The sequence below is a fragment of the Staurois parvus genome, unplaced genomic scaffold, assembly GCF_062004578.1.
Source record: "Staurois parvus isolate SC_StPar_1 unplaced genomic scaffold, SC_StPar_1.0 ptg000530l, whole genome shotgun sequence".
Classification (NCBI taxonomy): Eukaryota; Metazoa; Chordata; class Amphibia; order Anura; family Ranidae; genus Staurois; species Staurois parvus.
In genome coordinates this window covers 2,392,035-2,410,667 of record NW_028318326.1, presented here as the reverse complement: position 1 = coordinate 2,410,667, position 18,633 = coordinate 2,392,035, and the positions used below count along the sequence as shown (strand labels likewise).

The window sequence follows — 18,633 nt, the reverse complement described above, 5'->3', positions numbered from 1 at the left end:
GCTGTTCTATTTAATGCCACGTCTTGCTGGCATTTGCTTTTTTTTTTTTTTTTTTTTTTTTTTTTTTAACTGACTGTAAAAGGCATTCAAGGCTGAACATAAACCTCCTACACAAAGAGAGCAGAGATGAGCAAATTGATCCACGAATCAAGTCCTTGCTGACGCAAACACATTCATTTGGTCTGAAGCTAAACAAAGTTTATGGCTTCATTCATGTTTATCACATTGAAGGAAATAACAGTGCTTTTTAATTCTGTTTGTGTTTTCTGCATAACCACGTTACCTGCGTTACCATCACGTCATTATTATTATTATTTTTTTTAATAAATACTTTCAGATAAATGCACTTTACGACACAGGATGTGGATACCAGCATTTACGAACATTACACTTATTGTAGTTTACTGCACATTACCTTTTGTGCCAGTGTGATTATACCTTTTTCATTTTGATTCTTTGTATTCATAAATTGTGCGATTCATTGCAAAGAAGGAAATCTGCATGCGCATGTTCAAAAGAATTAAATAATTGCATTAAATTTAATTCACACTGTAGTGCTGAGGTAATTCACGAGTTACTGTTAACTAGCATGCATTGCTGTGTACTGAGCAGCCGTGAATGCTGCATGCATTTTGGCCCATGGGAGAGCCCATTCACTTGAATAAGCTCTCCTTACGCAATGCGCATTTATTTTGCAGCATAACTTGTTTAATACTAGGCGCCAATGGGAACTCAGCCTTCAAGCGGGATTAATTTTGTAAATACGTGGACCCCAGGAGGGGTATATTAGAACACTATGGCAGACTTGCTTGTCAAATGATGCCCTCTAGTGATGTACTGGTCTGGGGTGCTTCTGTCTTCTCCTGGCCTTCCTTCCACACTTGTTCTGTTCGGCCGCTTGAATGGCTGGGCCATGATGCAAATGCGCATAGGAGTCGAATCCTTGTGGTAGAGAGCAGTGCCGTAAATGTCAGCTGAGCTGCACAGATGGGCAGGGAGAAGTATTTAGGACAGAAGTGACCAATGGGGTCTCTGCTGTTTTATTGCTGCTTTTAAAATCCTTCCAATTCGTGTCAATTTTTTTCTTCTTTAAATCATAATGTAAATTTCCAGGGTTTTGTGATTGATTTCACATATTACATTAGGCTCAATTCACAAGCTATAAACAATGTTTAGAATCTTCTTTTTTTTTGGCCATGTGACTTTAATTTTTTTAATCCCATTGGATTAATTAACACTAATAATGAAAAAAGAAAAAAAAAAAAAAGATTCTTCTGGTATTTTTAGCTTTGTGAATTGAGCTTATTAAATGTGCTTCTTGGTTCTTGGGAAGTACGGTCTGTCTCTCACTATGAAGAGAATTTAATGGATGCTACTTGCACGCATATATATATATATGTATATATATATATATATAATTTTTTTTTTTTTTTTTTTTACTTTTTCCTGTGATTTTATAAAGCATTTATGTCTGTTGAAGAATGCCTGCAACACAATGAATATAGAGCTGAGTGTGTTTAGTTTATTGATCTTAGCAAACAAATGTATCATCTGTGTACCTATTGTATCCATTTAAAGGTCAAGTTCACCTTTTGTTTAAAAAAAGAAAAAAATGCACATGATTTGCAGGTGTAAAATGTGCATTATTATTTTTTTTTACACTGCCATCTATAAAGCTACAGTGGCGCTCACCAGCACCCTCTCAGTTCATTGAGAACTACAAACCATCTGCCGCAGTGCAGACAGGACTTGTGGTTCATTCACAGAACTCTGCATGAGTGATGTGGCTCTGTGCCAGTGGGTGCAGGAAGAGGATAGGTGCCCGTTATCTTAGGGGATGGTGCTGAGGGGAGAGAGGTTTGCTTCTTCAGAGTTACAAGTTACACCCTAAATTAACATCCCTTTACTGGAAACATAAACTGAGAGAAATGCAGAGGCTACTGAACATGTCTTCTGAAGGCTAGTTACTTTCTTCCTGTATTCATTCTTTCTTTCTGTATCACTGACCCAGAACAAATATGCTGATCAAGATTTAAACTTCACTGCATATTTGTTCCAGGTCAGTAACTTGGAAAGCACAGAAACAAGACAGCCAGTCGGTTGCAATTTTTTAGATGGCAATCGACAATAGAAGCCATCATATTATCTGCAGTACGAGTTTCTGTAAATGAAAGCAGATGTAAAAGCTACAATAAACTTAATTTTAAAATGTTTCCTCCCTTTTGCTTCATATACATTTTTCCATAAATCACAATATATGTATTAAAAAAAAAAAAAAAAAAAAAATATATATATATATATATATATATATATATATATATATATATATATATATATATATATATATATATATATATATATATATATATATATATATAAAAAAATATTTCTTTCAGGTTCTGCTCCTAAATGCTGCAAGCTCCAGTTCCTCTCTCCTTTCCCCTTCGACAGTTGATGGAACTGTAGAAGATGACTGTTGACTTCACTGCTGTGTATTTCAGGCCTGTTGTTGGCTCACACAGTTTACACTGAGAAGCTGGAGCTTTGTAGTTGCATGAGTGCACAAAAAAACTTTAACCGCTTGCCCTCCTGAGGATTTACCCCCCCCTTCCTGTCCAGGCCATCTTTTGCGTTACGGTGCTGCGTTACTTTAGTTGACAATTGCATGGTCATGCAACGCTGCACCCAAATGAAATTTACGTCCTTCCCCCCCCCCCCCCCACACATGTGCGGTGTTTATTTTTTGCGCTAGGAAAAAATACACTTTTGAGAGAAAAATATTTTTGACTTTTTGCAATTAAACATGTCCAGTAAAATTTTTAAAAAAAAAAAAATCTAATTGTCATAAATTTAGGTCAAAATGTATTCTGCTACATGTCTTTGCTAAAAAATCCCAATACGTGTAAATTGATTGGTTTACGTGAAAGTTATAGCATTTACAAATGGCGGTATAGATATTGGAATTTATTTATTTTTTTAACTAGTAATGGCAGCGATCAGCAACTCATAGCGGGACTGTGGCAGGCATTCTGACTCTGGGGGGGAACTGACTTGGTGTCATTGACATCCCCAGTGACACCAATACAGTCAGTGGTAAAAAAAAAAAACACAGTACTAATTGCACTGGGCAGGAAGGGGTTTAACATGAGGGGCAATCAAAGGGTTAAATGTGTGCTGTTTCACTGTAAGCTGTGTCCATGTGCTTCACTGTAATCACAGTGAGCACTTGCTGACAGGGAGAACTGTTTTGTTTACAAACAGTTCTCCCTGTCGGAGATGCTCAGCAGGCGCCGGCGAGTAATCACAAGACGGGACCCGGTGATTGACGGCCGCAAATGGGAGCGCGCATGTCTTGAGCGCACCCCCTACCCGGAAATGCAAAATCACACATACATAATTTTGCACATCCGTGCCGCCCTGTAGCAATAGATCTGCTATAGGGCGGTTGGGAAACAGTTAATTAAAAAAAGAAAAGTAATAGGAAGGCAATATTTGAAAGTAGGTTAACTGTAACCTTTTCCTCTGCTTTCATTTCAAAGCTTTTTTTTTTTTACATGCCGGTCCCCTTACGGTGTACATAGGACCATGAAAACAGGATGGGTCAGAACAGTAGCAGGCTCCAGGCAGGCTTTTTTTTTTATATGTGCCCCGTTCACACTGCAGTGCAGTCTGAAGGTGCAGTGAAATGCAATGAACAGACGTGCTGCGCCACATGTCACCCCACAGCAATACACCATGCTGCTGTGTGATAACTTGAATATATTGATGGGATTGACGCTGCTAAACTGACCCCGGGAGTCCAAAGTTGAGGAACGGCCTCAACCGCCGTTCTAGCCATGCCCTCTGACACATGTCGTTCCACCCACCGGAGGTTTGGTCAGAGTGTGGCCAAACCCTGGTGGGTGTGGCAAAATGTGATAGATGGCGTGGCTGAGGCCATTCCTCAACATTGGACTCCTGGGGTCGGTTGAGCAGCATCCATCCCTTCACTTGTATTGTCTGACATTGGAATCGCTTTGACTCCTGCTCCCCTCTTCTCACTTGCGAGTGGGGTGATCCTTTTTGTTTCATCCACAGCTTGGAGCGGCTCAATAAGGTATACTTTCGACTTGTCACTTTCTTCATGTCAGAGTTAGCAAAAAAAAAGGGAAATGTGTGATGCGCTTAAACGCACATCACACCCCCCTCTCTGCAGCTTAAACCCGGTATGAGTGGTGTGAATGGGCCCTAATGCACATGTTTTAACCACAATAGTAGTGTGAATGCACCCTCCAGTCTTAATCTGTGGCATTTATTACAAGTCCTGACTAAACATTACTTCCATATTCTAGCTTTTTTAAACTGGTTCTCCAGGCGGAAGGTATTTTACCTTCGTGCATTCTATGCTTGCAGGTAAAAATCTTCTGGGTGCAGCTCCCACTTCAGCCCCCTCCCCTTATACTTACCTGAGCCCCATTTAGATCCAGTGATGTGCATGCGAGCCAGGTCTCTCTGCTCATTGGCACACACAGCAGTGGGAACCATTGGCTCTTCTGTCAATCACAGCCAGTGAGCCAGTGGGGTGAGGGTAGGGGTGTGGCCAAGTCGCAGTCTCTGAATGGACATGTCCATTCACAGGCACGCAACTCAGGAGTAAGCCTGCTTGAGTGCCCCCATAGCAAGAGGCTTGGTATTGGAGGCCCTCGACAGGAGGGAAGACCCAGGACTGCCAGCACAGGAGCAAAAAGAGGAGGAGGATCAGGACTGCTATGTGCAAAACCATTGTACAGAGCAGGTAAGTATAACATGTTTGTGTTTTTTTGGGGGGGGGGTGGGGTTTGTTGTTTTTTTTGTCAGCCTTTAGAATCGCTTTACCTCTTATTTGCTAGGAATTGAGTACTGTTTCACCTATTTAATGGCTGAAATCACTACTACTATTCAGTAACTGTCAGGCTGTGTGCCTGCCTTGTTGAATTTTTGTGTCAGTACCATTTAGAGCCAGAAGGTGGCTCAGATGATCAGGTGGTTGTGGCTGAATTTTCAGACCTTCACTTGATTGTCCTGTCTGAAGGCCTGGAGGGCGATGCATACAAGCAGTGTGCCATTACCTTGCAGGGGGACCCCTTTTTTTTTTTTTTTTTTCTTCCCCCTCCTTCTGAATTTTCTACCACTTTAAAATGAAACTGATACATTGTACTGTGATCCTGAGAGACAAAGCTAATATACCACCTATTTTTTTTTTTTTATTTATTTTTCAGTTATGCATAATTAAATGGCTCCTGCAGACTCTTCCATCACTGAGATATGGGCTTGTAGTTACAGAACTGGAGGAAGTATCTGAGTACAAATACATTTGACTTCACTGCACTTGTTCTTTGAGACATACGAGTATCTCTGCTGCAGTGACAAATGAGACTTTCAGTTTTTTCATTCATAGACTTCAAATTAGATGGCCAATCCTGTAGGGAGGCAGTTTGAGGATGCTGGGATCCTTCCAGATGCCTGACCAGCATCTGGCTCAGCCTCTCAGCGAGGCACTGAGAGCCTGAGCCAACCCCTCCTGCCCCCTCCACATCCCTGTGTTTCAACGAGCATTGGAGTAGGTGACTGTCAGTTCACTCGCTTTGCTCACTGAAGGCTGAGAACAAAGCGATCAGTGGTGTTTGATCGCTCACTTTTTAGTGCAAAACCGGCGGGTGACAGATGCAGCATCGAATCAATGCTATGTGTATTTTTAAATCCCTACATTTTCTTTTAAAACATTTGCTTTTTATTAACAGGTTTCAGTCATTGAATATTGCAATACTGACATACCCTGCTGGTCAGTTCTCACACTGCTAGGCAGTGCCACCCATGTGACATCTGTTATGCCTGACATTTGAACACTCAAGCACAGCTTTGTGGAAATGCAGGGGAAATGTCAGATGTTTTCCAATACCTAGAAGTATTGGAATTTTCAGTGGCTTCATTTGGGTCAAAGTGACAGTGCCATTGAAAACCACCATAGAAAGCGTATTTGTCGATAATTGACATGGATAGATTTAGGCCTTTGGTTAATACCATTAGCAGGATGGGGAGCAGTGAGGCATTGGGCTTTTAAGTGTGAAAATTTGTTTAAAAAAAACAAAACAAATTATTACACTTTAACTTTGAAAACATTGTAAACTACAAAGTGCCTTCAAATGAAGTAAAGGGCTAAAGTCTTTGAAATGTATTTGTTGTGTTTTTTTTTTTTTTTTTTTTAAACTGCCTGCATAGTTTAGAAGTATCCTTCTGGGTTTTCAAAGTGAATCTCTTTTGTCTGCAGGCTTATGATCGAACATTTGCCTCCCCCGCTGCCTCTCAGATTCAGACAGACGCTACCCTTCCAGCATACAAAAAGAAAGCTCCCAGTGATGCACACTCCAAGGAAAGACTGTTTGTCGTCTTCAATCCTCACCCACTGCCACAAGACGTTGCAGAAGATGTTTTCTGGTGAGGATTTTTAACTGTCAAGCATATCCTGAAGGTCTTTCTACCTGCCTCTCTAATGCTAGAATCCTATTTTAGTTTGCCAATAGTAGATTTATTTATTTTAGGTACTTGTATATCTCTGTCAATTTATGCAGCGTTTTACATATATATAGTGTACATTCACATCAGTCCCTAACCCTCAAGGGGCTTACAATCTAAGGTCCCTAATGTACATTCATACATACACATACTAGGGCCAATTTAAACAGGAGCCAACTAACCTACAAGCATGTCTTTGGAGTGTGGGAGGAAGCTGGAGTACTCAGAGGAAACACGCAGACACAGGGAGAACATGCAAACTTCAGGCAGGTGGTGCCGTGTCTGAGATTCGAACCAACGAACATAGTACTGCCAGATGGAAGTGCTAATCACTTAGCCACTGTGCTGCCTATGTATATCAATGCAAACCACACAAATACCATACAATTGGAGATAATACACTCGCTAAATGTTTTGACAAACAATCAGCATATGCCTATAATCCACCCATCTTTGCTCTCCTTTACAGCATTAAGAGGGTGACATTTTTCACCACTAGCTGTTCCACACACTGCCACGAAACCCCCTTAAGCTGACTACATATTGGCCAAACACTTGCCTCACTGCTTTTTGCTTCTGTATGCATTTTGTCAATGTGCTTACAGTGAAGAACACACCCTGCCCCCTAGTAAAACACTCCCAGCACACCGTTAACCCTTTGATCGCCCCTCACATTAACCCCTTCTTGCCCAGTGCCATTAGTTCAAGTGTCAGTGCTTTTTTTTTTTTTTTTTTTTTTTTTTTTTTTTTTTTTTTTATTCTTTATAGCACTGATCACTGTATTGGTGTCACTGGTGTGTCATTGACACAAAGTTAAGTTACCCCCAGTGTCAGGATGTCCGCTGCAGTCCCGCTAAAAGTCACTGATCGGCGCCATTACTAGTAGAGAAAAAAAATGAATCCCGTTATCTATACCGCCATTTGTAAACGCTATAACTTTAAGTTAATTAATTTACACATATTGGGATTTTTTTTTTTTTAGCAAAGACATGTAGCAGAATACATTTTGGCCTAAATTTGACGAAATTAGATTTTTTTTTTTTGCTTATAGCGCAAAAAATAAACACCGCACAGGCGATCAAATACCTCCGAAAGAAAGCTCAATTCGTGGGGGAATAAGATGTAAATTTCATTTGGGTACAGCGTTGCATGACTGCGCAATTGTCAGTTAAATTAACGCAGCGCTGTAATTTCAAAAATGGCCTGGTCATGAATGGGGGGGTAAATCCTCAGGAGGGAAAGTGGTTAAATCAGTTCTGCTGCAGATTTGACATGAGTGGGAGGGTCAGCCTTCCAGGCCACCCACGCTGTCCCCCTTATGACCTCAGTATTTTCAGTGGTATGTATACAATGACAACTAGCCTTTAGTACAGTAATGATGTAGAGGGAATGGATGCTCTGGATGGCCCAGAAGGCTTTCTATCTGGCAATCATGGGTATTGTCTATGACTTCTTGACTCTTTTGATCAATCTCCAAGTGGATCCCTTTGAGCATGTCAAGGTAGGTAAAGACCATGTGCCTGCAGGCACAACAGACATTCCGAAACACTGGATTTACTAAAACTGGTGCAGGTGTGCATGGTAGCCAATCGGCTTTTAGCGTCAGCTTTTATTGAGCTTTGGCAGTAAAACCTGGAAGCTGATTGTTTATGTGCCAGATTTTGCACTCTCCAGCTTTAGTAAATACCCCCACTATTGCCTTGTTAGGACACAGACTGCAGTGCCCACAAGCAACAGATCCAATACTACTAAAGCCCTGAAGAAGGCTTCCCAAAATGCGTTTGCTATGTTTTATGGCATACACCAGTAAAGTGATCATAGTTCTCCAACCTGCTGCAGTTTCTAAGTATTTTCATGCACGGCTCTCTTCACCTTCCTCCACAATGCACTGCAGCAGGTAGGGTTTCTGTTAGTACTACTAATACAAATTCCCTGCCTGTGTTTAGTTTTCACCATAACAGGTGGTGACAGGGTCTCTTTTAACTGTTGTGGCCTGCAGTAAAGACATCCGGTTTTGTCTGATCTGCCTCCTTTCTCAGGTAAACAATCATAGCTTTACTGATTTAGGAGGAGCACCTGTAATAAGGTTTCAGACTTAGATTTTAGTCACCAAAAAGTGAGTTTTCTTCAGTTGCTGCTTCCACAACTGCTGTCAGCTTTTATTGCTTAAAAGCTTTGAAAAATTGGCTTTATTATATGGTTAATATTCTCTTGTACATCGTTACAGTCGATTCGGCAATCTCATTGAAGTTTACATTGTGCCCGGGAAGAACATTGGTTATGTCAAATATGCCGAAGTATCCAGCGCAAATGATGCAATTGCCATATTACATGGAAAGATGGTGAATGGTGTAAAGCTGAAAGTAATGCAAGCTGAGTCTCCAAGAGATGAATCCAATAAGAGACAAAGAACATACTAAATTTACTTGTCTCAGGTAAGTGTTTCATTAGGTTACCTGTTCGGATGCAGCAGTCTTCCCAACTAGAGCTTCCTAGCAGTATTCAGTCTGATAAAAGCCGCCTTCTAAAGTTTCTTCACTCAAATACAATTTTTATATTTCTTCTGGAAAATTTCTTTTTTTAAAAGCTGTACAGGTTCTCCTTTTGATATCCATTTTCTGGGTAGATTTATAGAACTTTTTGCTGTTTTGCAATTTGATTCCTCAGCTATACAGGTAAAGGAAGGCTACCAGTCACGTGACGGTAATGAGGCTTTTTTTTTTTTTTTGATTGCACCACAAGGATTGCTGTCATAGGGGAGGCTCACACCAAACATAAACTGAAGTTGTTCAAATTCACTTTTAAAAGTGTAAAATTGTGCTTTCTAAGAGCAGGTAATGCAAGATTTCTGATAGAAAGGTGGTATCCTTCTGATTTTAGTTTTAGAATCTAAATCGGAAAGAAGCTTTCTTGGCTAGTAAATGTAATTTGAAGCATTGTGTTCTTCAGAACGTTTACTTTTAAAAGGATAAAGTGTAGCATAGGTTCACTGTTTTGCAGGAAGACTGGACAGGGGCGACTTTATTTTTCATCGCCCCTGATTGCTATGCAGTTATTCGCTAGCACATAGGGAACAATGAAGTATAGCATGTAATTGTGATTAATTGCTAATGGTAGCACAGTGTTCTAAAATTGTGTGATCATTTGCTACTACATGTTAACTATTTGTAATTTATAGCCTTGCACATGTCAACAGGCATGTGAAGACATAACCTGCAAACATAAGATGACATACACTATATTGCCAAAAGTATTGGGACGCCTGCCTTTAAATGCACACACATTTAATGGCATCCTAGTCTTAGCCTGTAGGGTTCAATATTGACTTGGCCCACCCTTTGCAACTATAACAGCTTCAACTCTTCTGGGAAGGCTGTTCACAAGGTTTAGGAGTGTGTCTATGGGAATATTTGACCATTCTTCCAGAAGTGCATTTGTGAGGTCAGACACTTATGTCGGGTGAGAAGGCCTGGCTCACAGTCTCTGCTCTAATTCATCCCAAAGGTGTTCTGTCGGGTTGAGGTCAGGACTCTGTGCAGGCCAGTCAAGTTTCTCCACCCTAAACTCTCTCATCCATAATTTTATGGATCTTGCTTTGTGCACTGGTACACAGTCATGTTGGATCAGGAAGGGGCCAACGGTTTGGGAACTGTTCCCAAAAAGTTGGGAACATGAAATTGTCCAAAATGTCCTTCACTGGAACTAAGGGGCCAAGCCCAACCCCTGAAAAAAAACCCTACACCATAATCCCCCCTCCACCAAACTTTACACACAATGCAGCCAGGTGTGTAGTGTTCTGGCAACTGCCAAACCCAGACACATCCATCAGATTTGCCAGACAAAAGTGTGATTCATCACTCCAGAAAACACATTTCCGCTGCTCTAGAGTCCAGTGGCAGTGTGCTTTACACCACTGCATCCAACGATTTGCATTGCACTTGGCGATGTAAGGCTTGGATGCAGCTGCTCGGCCTAGGAAACCCATTCCATGAAGCTCTCTATGCACTGTTGTGCTAATCTGAAGGCCACATGACGTTTGGAGATCTTTAGCTATTGACTCTACAGACAGTTGGTGACTTCTGCGCACTATGAGCTTCGGGATGCACTGACCTCGCTCTGTCATTTTTTATGGCCTACCACTTTGTGGCTGCGTTGCTGCTGTTCCCAGTTGCTTCCACTTTGTTATAATACCACTAACAGTTGAATATTTAGTAGCAAAGAAATTTCATGGATGGACTTATTGCACAGGTGGCAAACCTATCACGGTACCACGCTTGAATTCACTGAGCTCTTGAGAGTGACCCATTCTTTCACAAATGTTTGCAGAAGCAGTCTGTATGCCTAGGTAATTAATTTAATACACCTGTGGCTGTGGAGGTGATTGGAACACCTGAATCCAATGATTTGGGGGGGCGTCTCAATACTTTTGGCAATATAATGTATCCTCTCCCCCTGTCTGTAGGCATTTTTACAATTTTAAAAACTTGTGTGCAGTGTAGTATAGCATGTTAACCTACATGGTTCTACCATATTTATTCTCCATTGTAAATTCAGGCCCATTACTAAGGCAAACCATGCAATACTCCGTGCCCAAAAGTGGCATACACACAGGGGTTTCATACATTTCCAGGACAGACAGTGTTCATGTTCATGTATGAATTTTTACAGATTACAGTATCATGACCAGATACTACAGCAATGAAGATCCACAAGAAGGCTAAAGGTTATTTGTTGGAGTTATGGTGTGAAGAGTGACACTTTTGGAGTGTGAATTCCTTAGTCCCGCAGTTCTGTGGTTTTCCCTCCAGGCTGATGTCACTACAGGGCATACCGATTGCAGGGGTTACCAGAAATTCATCACTCCCAAAAGTGTCACAATCTAAAGTTTTATTGAGCCACAGTTCTCATTGATTACTGTGATGAAAAGTAGCGCAGGCAGTGAGATAGGCATTTACTATCTTTTGCATTGGACACTTTGTTTACTCATTTTAAGGACAGTTTTAATGAATCTCTGGTTGGAGAGCCCTTCTTCATACTTAATTTCCTCACAGATGCTTTTCTAATAGTGTTTTTGCAGCTTTCAAACTCTATTAATTTAGGCCTTTAAATTTTGAATGTAGTAGAAAGGATTGTTTGAGAAAGAGAACTGGTCATGGTTGGGCTTTCAGATTGAATAATAAAATATAACTGTATACCTTTTATGAAAGGTTTACCATCCCACCTTCTGTGTGTGGTGTGCTTTGTGTTTTTTTTTTTTTTTGTTTTTTTTAATCCCCCTTTGGTTTTATTAAGCCGCACCTTCTCTTTCTAGCTAGAGGGTCTGAAGTCTGATTTCTGCTTGTCTGCTGTTTGACCTCAATATAGTGTATCCCAGCTTCTGCATGCATAAAGCTACATAAAGGACCAAATATACCCCTTTGCATAAATAAGCCTGCACAGTTATAATTTTAGGAGAACCCTTTGTGAATGGAATTTTTTTGGAAACCTTTATTGTGCATTTTCACATTTGCAGTCACATTTGAGAAAACCCAACTATGTGTGTACCCATTTACACAGAATACCTAGAAGTTTGTAAATGAAGGCCTCATAGCAGATTAAAGCATAACTCTGAGTGAGGCCCAATTCCTCACAAATGCTTGTGGAGACTCTATTTTCGAATTTTTATACACATATGGTTTTTCCTTTAGTCTTCTTTGCTTCAGCTACACTCTTATGGAGAAATTGATAACATTCATTATTTCTAGGCGTATAGCCAATTGTAACCTTCGTCACTAGTCATAGATGTGTATTCCTTCTCAGCCAAATGAAATGTGTTCTAAACCTATCTTAAAAATACAAAAGTCTTTTTAAGTTACTGAATGGACAAGAGAACTCTCTTGCAATAAGTGTTTGTCTGACAGAAGCCGGTCTAAGGACCAGCTTTTGTTGAAGGGATATGCTGGAAAACCTGCTTTTGAGCAGTGCTTGCAGCAAATGGGTGCATGCACTGATTAGTATGTTCTGGGAGGGGGTGGGGTGCAGAAGAGTCCCCCTGTCAGAAAATAAAGGCACAGTGGGAGAGATCTCTGTGCTAACATTTTTTAGTATAGCCATCTCAAACTTTAATGCTGGACACTGTCTCTGTCCCTACACAGACTGGGGACACACCACAGCTATTCCTCATCAACATACAATGCGGGGAGCTGGTTTCTAATTATTTAGCACTTTGTTGGGACATTCAGTATTCAAATCTAGTTTACGACTGATAATGAAGGTCTGCTAGCACAGTACATACAGGGTTAATTATGGCACACATTAACTCCCAAGACCCCATTGCATTCCCCTGGAAAATTCAGTTTAGGCGTGAAATAGAAGGACAAGTAAAAAGCTTAACAGTAATTGTGTTTTTTAAAGTTCTCCTTTTGTGAATGAGAACATGTAGCATTAGCGTTTATCCCAATTTGGCTGCAGAAGTGGAAATACACATTCATATTTTCTGTCTTACTTTCAAAAGGATTTATTTTTTTCTTATATTTGGATATTCTCTTTGATCGAGCCTGACATTTTTAGTTTGGTCAGGATCAGAGGTCACCCCCTCTAAACCTAACATCCTAGTAAATGTATCAGACTCTAACACCCAAGGTGGGTGAGAACCATTAGGGCTAAATTATTAATAAAGTTTGGAATCGCATAATAGTGTAAATATTCACTTTAATTATTCAACCATGTAAAAACCAAATGCCTTTTCACTAGGGACACCCATTCATGTACATATTAAATAAACAGAAATTGGCTTTTTACATGATTGGATAATTGAGGTGAATATTTACGCAATTTATTTTGTTGATTCTTGACTCCCTCTCGTGGCTGGATTTTTGGGCAGTGAAACTAAAACAATTACAATTTTTTTTTTTTTCCGCCCCATAATGGGTAAGCTGTGTATTCTAGTTTCATTCTGTAAAAGTGATTGAAGTGTTAAGTGAAACTGAGCTATTTGATCCTACTCTGACCTTCCCCCTGTGCTTAGTTTAATTATGTATTTTGTAATCGTAATTAATCATTCATGGCATGCCAAACAGCTTCTTAGATGGTATAAGATTTTTTAAAGTGCCAACTTCATTCCCTTTCAAAGCAATTTCAAAGCAGTGGTGATAGTCCTCTCAATGTTATTGTGATACTCTGAATATTGAAGTGTGGTGAGGGGTGAGTGTCTCCATTTCAGTGTTCTGGTAAATATAGGAGCTAAGACATGACGCTAGGTATGCTTCGCATTAGAAGAGATCTTGGCAGCTGTGCTCTCCTGGCATTTATTCAGCATTTAATTCTCTAGCTTCCAGACTAGCAGAATTATTCTACACTACTGTCATTCTCTTCTGGACACGATACAACAATGTTTAGGGAAGCATTTGATCATACAGCTTTTCTGTTTTAAAGTAGAGTGTTCTGATTGCTGTCTCTTTTTATCAAATTGAAATATATTACCCTCTTAGGAGTCAGAATGTGAATGGACCTAAGAAGAGATATTTTTGGGTTGAATTTAGCAAAACCATTTTGTAACACCACCACCATGTTGAGTTCATCCCAATTGGTAACACACCTTCCACCTCAACTGGGCAATGTTTGCTGATGTCCAGTGCAGCAGAGCCTTTCCAACTACCAACATCTGACCCGTTCCTCTTCATACTGTGCATACACATTGCAGCCCCATTCATTCATGCGGAACAGCCAAACTCTTGGCAGCATCTAGCAGTCCTGCTGAAATCCATCAGATTAATAAATGTTGCCTGGGATTGGTGTTTAAACCTCCATAAACCTAAGTTATTCAATTTAAGCATACAAAGGGAAAAAGACGCATAAGCAGAGATTACCTTAAATTGAAACTGTCAAGAGTAGATCCAGGGACAGCTGAAGCTATACGCAAATATCAACTGTTCCTTTGGAAAACTAGCTGTTTTCTGTCTGCTGTTAAGCCTCCCTATTTGGTCACTGAGTCTGTCCATCATTTGTAACAATGAATAACAATACTTGGCAAGCAACAGGTTCACTTTTTAGTTAGAGCAGAAACCATGTTTAAACCATGTGATTAGTGTGAGAACGGGTCCCCTATGCAACCTACTGAACAGCTAGAAACTCCATTTATACTCCAGTTACTCCCAGCTCCCTATTGGCTGTAAGTGGTACAGGCCTATGAAGCTGCCAAAAAAGCCTAATTGGACAGTCCCTTAAACTGACTGACATGGACTTTCCCATCTGATAGGAAGGACAGCACTGCAGTCTCTTTCCATATTTAAATCCAGTAAAAACATCTAGTAGATAAATCAAGTTTAATCAGTCACCAGTATTACATTCCTTGAGCTTGAGTGAGTTATTTATAATTGTATTCTTTAAAAAAACAAAAACCCAATCACGTGCAAAGAAATTAAAAGAAAAAAGACTTTATTAAGTATTTTTGCTTAGTTGACTTGGATAAGTGGAAACTCATTTTAAAGGCTACGTTCACCCTTGGGAACATTACTTGTTAAATTTTTAGGGTGGAACATGTAGCATGGTCCTGCTCCTGCAGCTGCTCTGTAATTTCCTCCCCCACCACAGAGTTCTGTGAATGAACTACAAGTACCAACAGCCTTTGCAGCTGATGGCTTGTAGCTTTCAGTTGACTGCGAAGGCGCTGATGAGCACTATAGTAGTCAATTGATTCTTCCTGTCATTGTGTGACTGCCTGCCTGTATGTGGTAGAAACAGCTTACACTGACAGTCTGCAGGAGCCCTGCATTGTACCCAGGATAGGTTTTGCTCATATTTCATGTATGAGGTTTACAATTACTTTAGTATTACAAAGCCTCTTAGCCAGAGGTTTAAAAGTCATATACATGTTTTGCAGTAATTCAACATGGTTCTGCCAGATACACTGCAAAGGTGTTTAAAGGTTAGCTCTGCTTATATATCAATGTAATATACTACATAGTGGCATTGTTAGGGATATAGCTGTCTTTTAAAAACCATCTCTTAAGGTACATGTCAAGACAAACTAAGTGCTGCTGCTTAAAGATCAGCTTTACACAAAACGGATTTAATTATTTGGTTGCTGGCAAGCAGAATCACTTGCTGAATCTCTTAGGGTTTCAGGTGGGTAAATATCACCATAATTCCATGTTCCACTCTGTGTTTTATATGCAATATAAATTTAACTGGTGGTGACATCAACATTCTTCACATAGAATATAGATAGGTTAGTTGGGAAGTACAAGCTGTAAGAGTAGGACTTCTATTTTAGAGTTTTGGGAGAGGACACAAGTTACTGTATAGAAATTTTGCCTCTGAAGTCTTAGGAAACTATAAGCTGACAGGTGATTCCACCTAAACCTCGTATTCCAGCTCTGTAATGAAATGGTTGGTAGAATCGATGACATGACCTTTTAGACAGTCTCCTGTTCTGAACATATGTTTTTCAAGTATGCTTCCAGATCATTATTTGGTGTTTTGCAGGTATACTTTTAGAATGTATGACACTTGCACAGTGAAGGTACCTACATTGCTGTATTTAACATGTATCTAACACCATTAAATTTGGATGGAGCGGTGAGGGTTTAGAATTCCTGTAGGTTTAATCTTTTTTTTTTTTTTAGTATTTATTTTATTTTTGCTCTTTGTCCTGTTGACGACTGTTGCTGGGACTAGTCAGGGAAAATACTAAATTCTAAGTTGTCGCCAGAGCAGGATCAAAGGGAAAATCATTGTTATGGAGATAGCTGTCTAAGAGGAGATTTCCTGAGGAGGTAAAGGGAAGTCTCCCCAGCATGACATAAATGGCAAAAGAACCTAATGGGGGATGTAACCCCTCCCTACTCTATCCAAATTGGGAAAAGAAGTATCGGTCTTTAGATATACTATACCATTGCTTGTATTTCAGTCTTTTATTTCCTTTTATGCAATGTCATGTTGAATGGGGCAAGGTTTAAATGGCCACATGGCCTTCCTTAGCTTTAGAAGCATTCAGACTTTGTACTTGTGTACCAATTCTCCTTTCTCATGCAGTGTTTGAGTGCCAGTTGTACATTTTATGTATAGTGTAATCGGTTTTGTCCACTACATGCTAGTCCTAAGCATATGATAGCTGCCCTCAAGTCTCACGTTCATCCTACATGACCTGGTGACCAGAATTTGGTCCAGTGATACCTATGAAAACTGAACACCAGATGCTAGTTGGCATCAAATGATTTTGTGTATAGGGCTTGAGTAATCCAATAAAGCTTTTAAATACTTTTCACTGAAAGCATTTCTCTCTGTAAGCAACAGTAAATATCCAGTGATACATAACGGACAAATAGCAGGTGAAACTAGCCTTTAAACTGACATCAGGATCCTTTGTATTAGTATGTTTAGTAGAAGATGATGCAGTATTTGGATAAAAATTTGTGTGACACGTTTTTAGATATCTATTTTCATAACTGTGTTGTGCTCTTTCTACAGACCACAGACTAAGTTATGACATGACCCCAGCTGACTGACTGAAACGTGACAGGAGACTGCTTTTACGTACTGGTTTAGTAACCGTTTGCTCGTAAAGACTTTTCATGGGAAGCGAGAATATTCATGTGCTAAACATTAAGTCCTAAAATAACGAGTTACAGTGCATATTCATAGAATCTTTGCTTTTTTTTTTCTTTGTGAATGTTTCTTTATGAATTGTGAGAATAAAGTAAAATTCATACATCAATATTGGTTTGTGTGTTTTTTTTTGCGTAGTGGCTGCATTACTTTTCATTAATTTTCCTTTCCAGGTGCCAGTCCATGGCAGCATTACTATTGTACATGTGCTGCCATGTTGGTACCAGGAAAATGAATTTCTTCTCCATTGAGTAACAGAAGAAGTCTATCCTTGGTCTGCTGTTGCTTTCAGGAGCATTTCATACTGTCAAACAATTAGCCAGGTCAAGAAAACCCCTCCTACTATTTGCATTTTTCCCATTTTTGTGCTAGTATACTCCGAAGATAGACCTCTTTTCTTCAGCTCTGATGTTAGACAAACCAATTTTTTCCTTTTTATCATGACTCTTCTCTATATACATACACACTTCTGGAGCTTTTTCTCTTTAGTTGCAGCCACCCTGGCTTTTGGAGTACCTTTTCTAGGCAGGGATAGCCTGGAGATTAACTTTGACTACTAGATTGTACATAGGGCACTTCTAGACTCCATTCTGGTAAGTTCAGTTCCAGAGCCACTTGCATTGCCTCAGTGCTTTTCCTGTTTTGAGCATTGGTAGGGACACAGGTCCAAACCCCTCAATGGTTATGATCATGCTTACAGTGCTGCTTTAATACAGATTTGAGCAATTTGGCAAACAAACTGCAGGCCAGCCATCCTACCAGTGTCCAAAGCTCTTATTGGTGGAAGTATAATCCAAAAGTTAGTCTTGTGTCCATTAATGGACTCCAAAAAAAGATAGTAGGGGAGTTATGTCTCTGAAAATTCTGATAAGTCACTCTTCTGTATTAAATTCTAGCTTAACTCCTTGGTGCTGAGAGTACGCAAATATGCAACCTCTCGGCAGCTGGACCTTGACTCCAAGAGGCCACATATTTGTGCACCAAAATGTAAACTGTGTCGGGCAATGCACATGTGCGCTCCCAGCATAGTTAACGGTGCCTAACGGAAAGCTTCTTTCTTGCTACTTGCGATTGGAAGCTTTCCGATCATGTGACTGCCAGCCACGGTGGTCACATGATCATAAACCCTGCTCTGCATCAGAAATGCCTTAAAGGGCTGGGAGGCGCCGGCTTAAAGGGGTTAAGGTAATGACTTCTGTAAATATGCTTTTCTTTAACTGCATTGCAATGAATGTGCGCTGTCATAACACGTGTGGTCACTGCCAACAATGTTTGATATACCTAAAAACAAAATTATTGTGAAATGATGCAGTGCCAGTGACTATAATAAAATGTGCAAAAAAAAAAAAAGTGAGTCATGAACGAGTTGTGTTTTTTTTTTTTTTTTTACTGTTTTTTTTTTTTTTTGAAGGGGGGTTGTGTTTTTTTTGTTTTTTTGGTGCATTGTTTTACTGCAGAAAAGAGCCAGGCACTCGCTTAAATCTTTAACCTCTCTGGCACGGTCTGATTGCCAAT

At 40.0% G+C, this 18,633-nt stretch overlaps 1 protein-coding gene across 2 annotated transcripts in view; it reads left to right on the top strand.

The window, feature by feature from the left end:
- RBM45 (RNA binding motif protein 45) overlaps positions 1-17,227 on the top strand; it is a 50,894-nt gene extending 33,667 nt beyond the window's left edge. For both annotated transcript variants that reach the window (XM_089690439.1, XM_089690438.1), the window contains exons 8-10: positions 6,287-6,453; positions 8,759-8,966; positions 16,981-17,227. In XM_089690439.1, the coding sequence (XP_089546565.1) occupies positions 6,287-6,453; positions 8,759-8,951 (360 nt within the window). In that variant the 3' untranslated portion in view covers positions 8,952-8,966; positions 16,981-17,227. The remainder of the gene's footprint in view (positions 1-6,286; positions 6,454-8,758; positions 8,967-16,980) is intronic.
- The last annotated feature ends 1,406 nt before the right edge of the window (positions 17,228-18,633 follow it).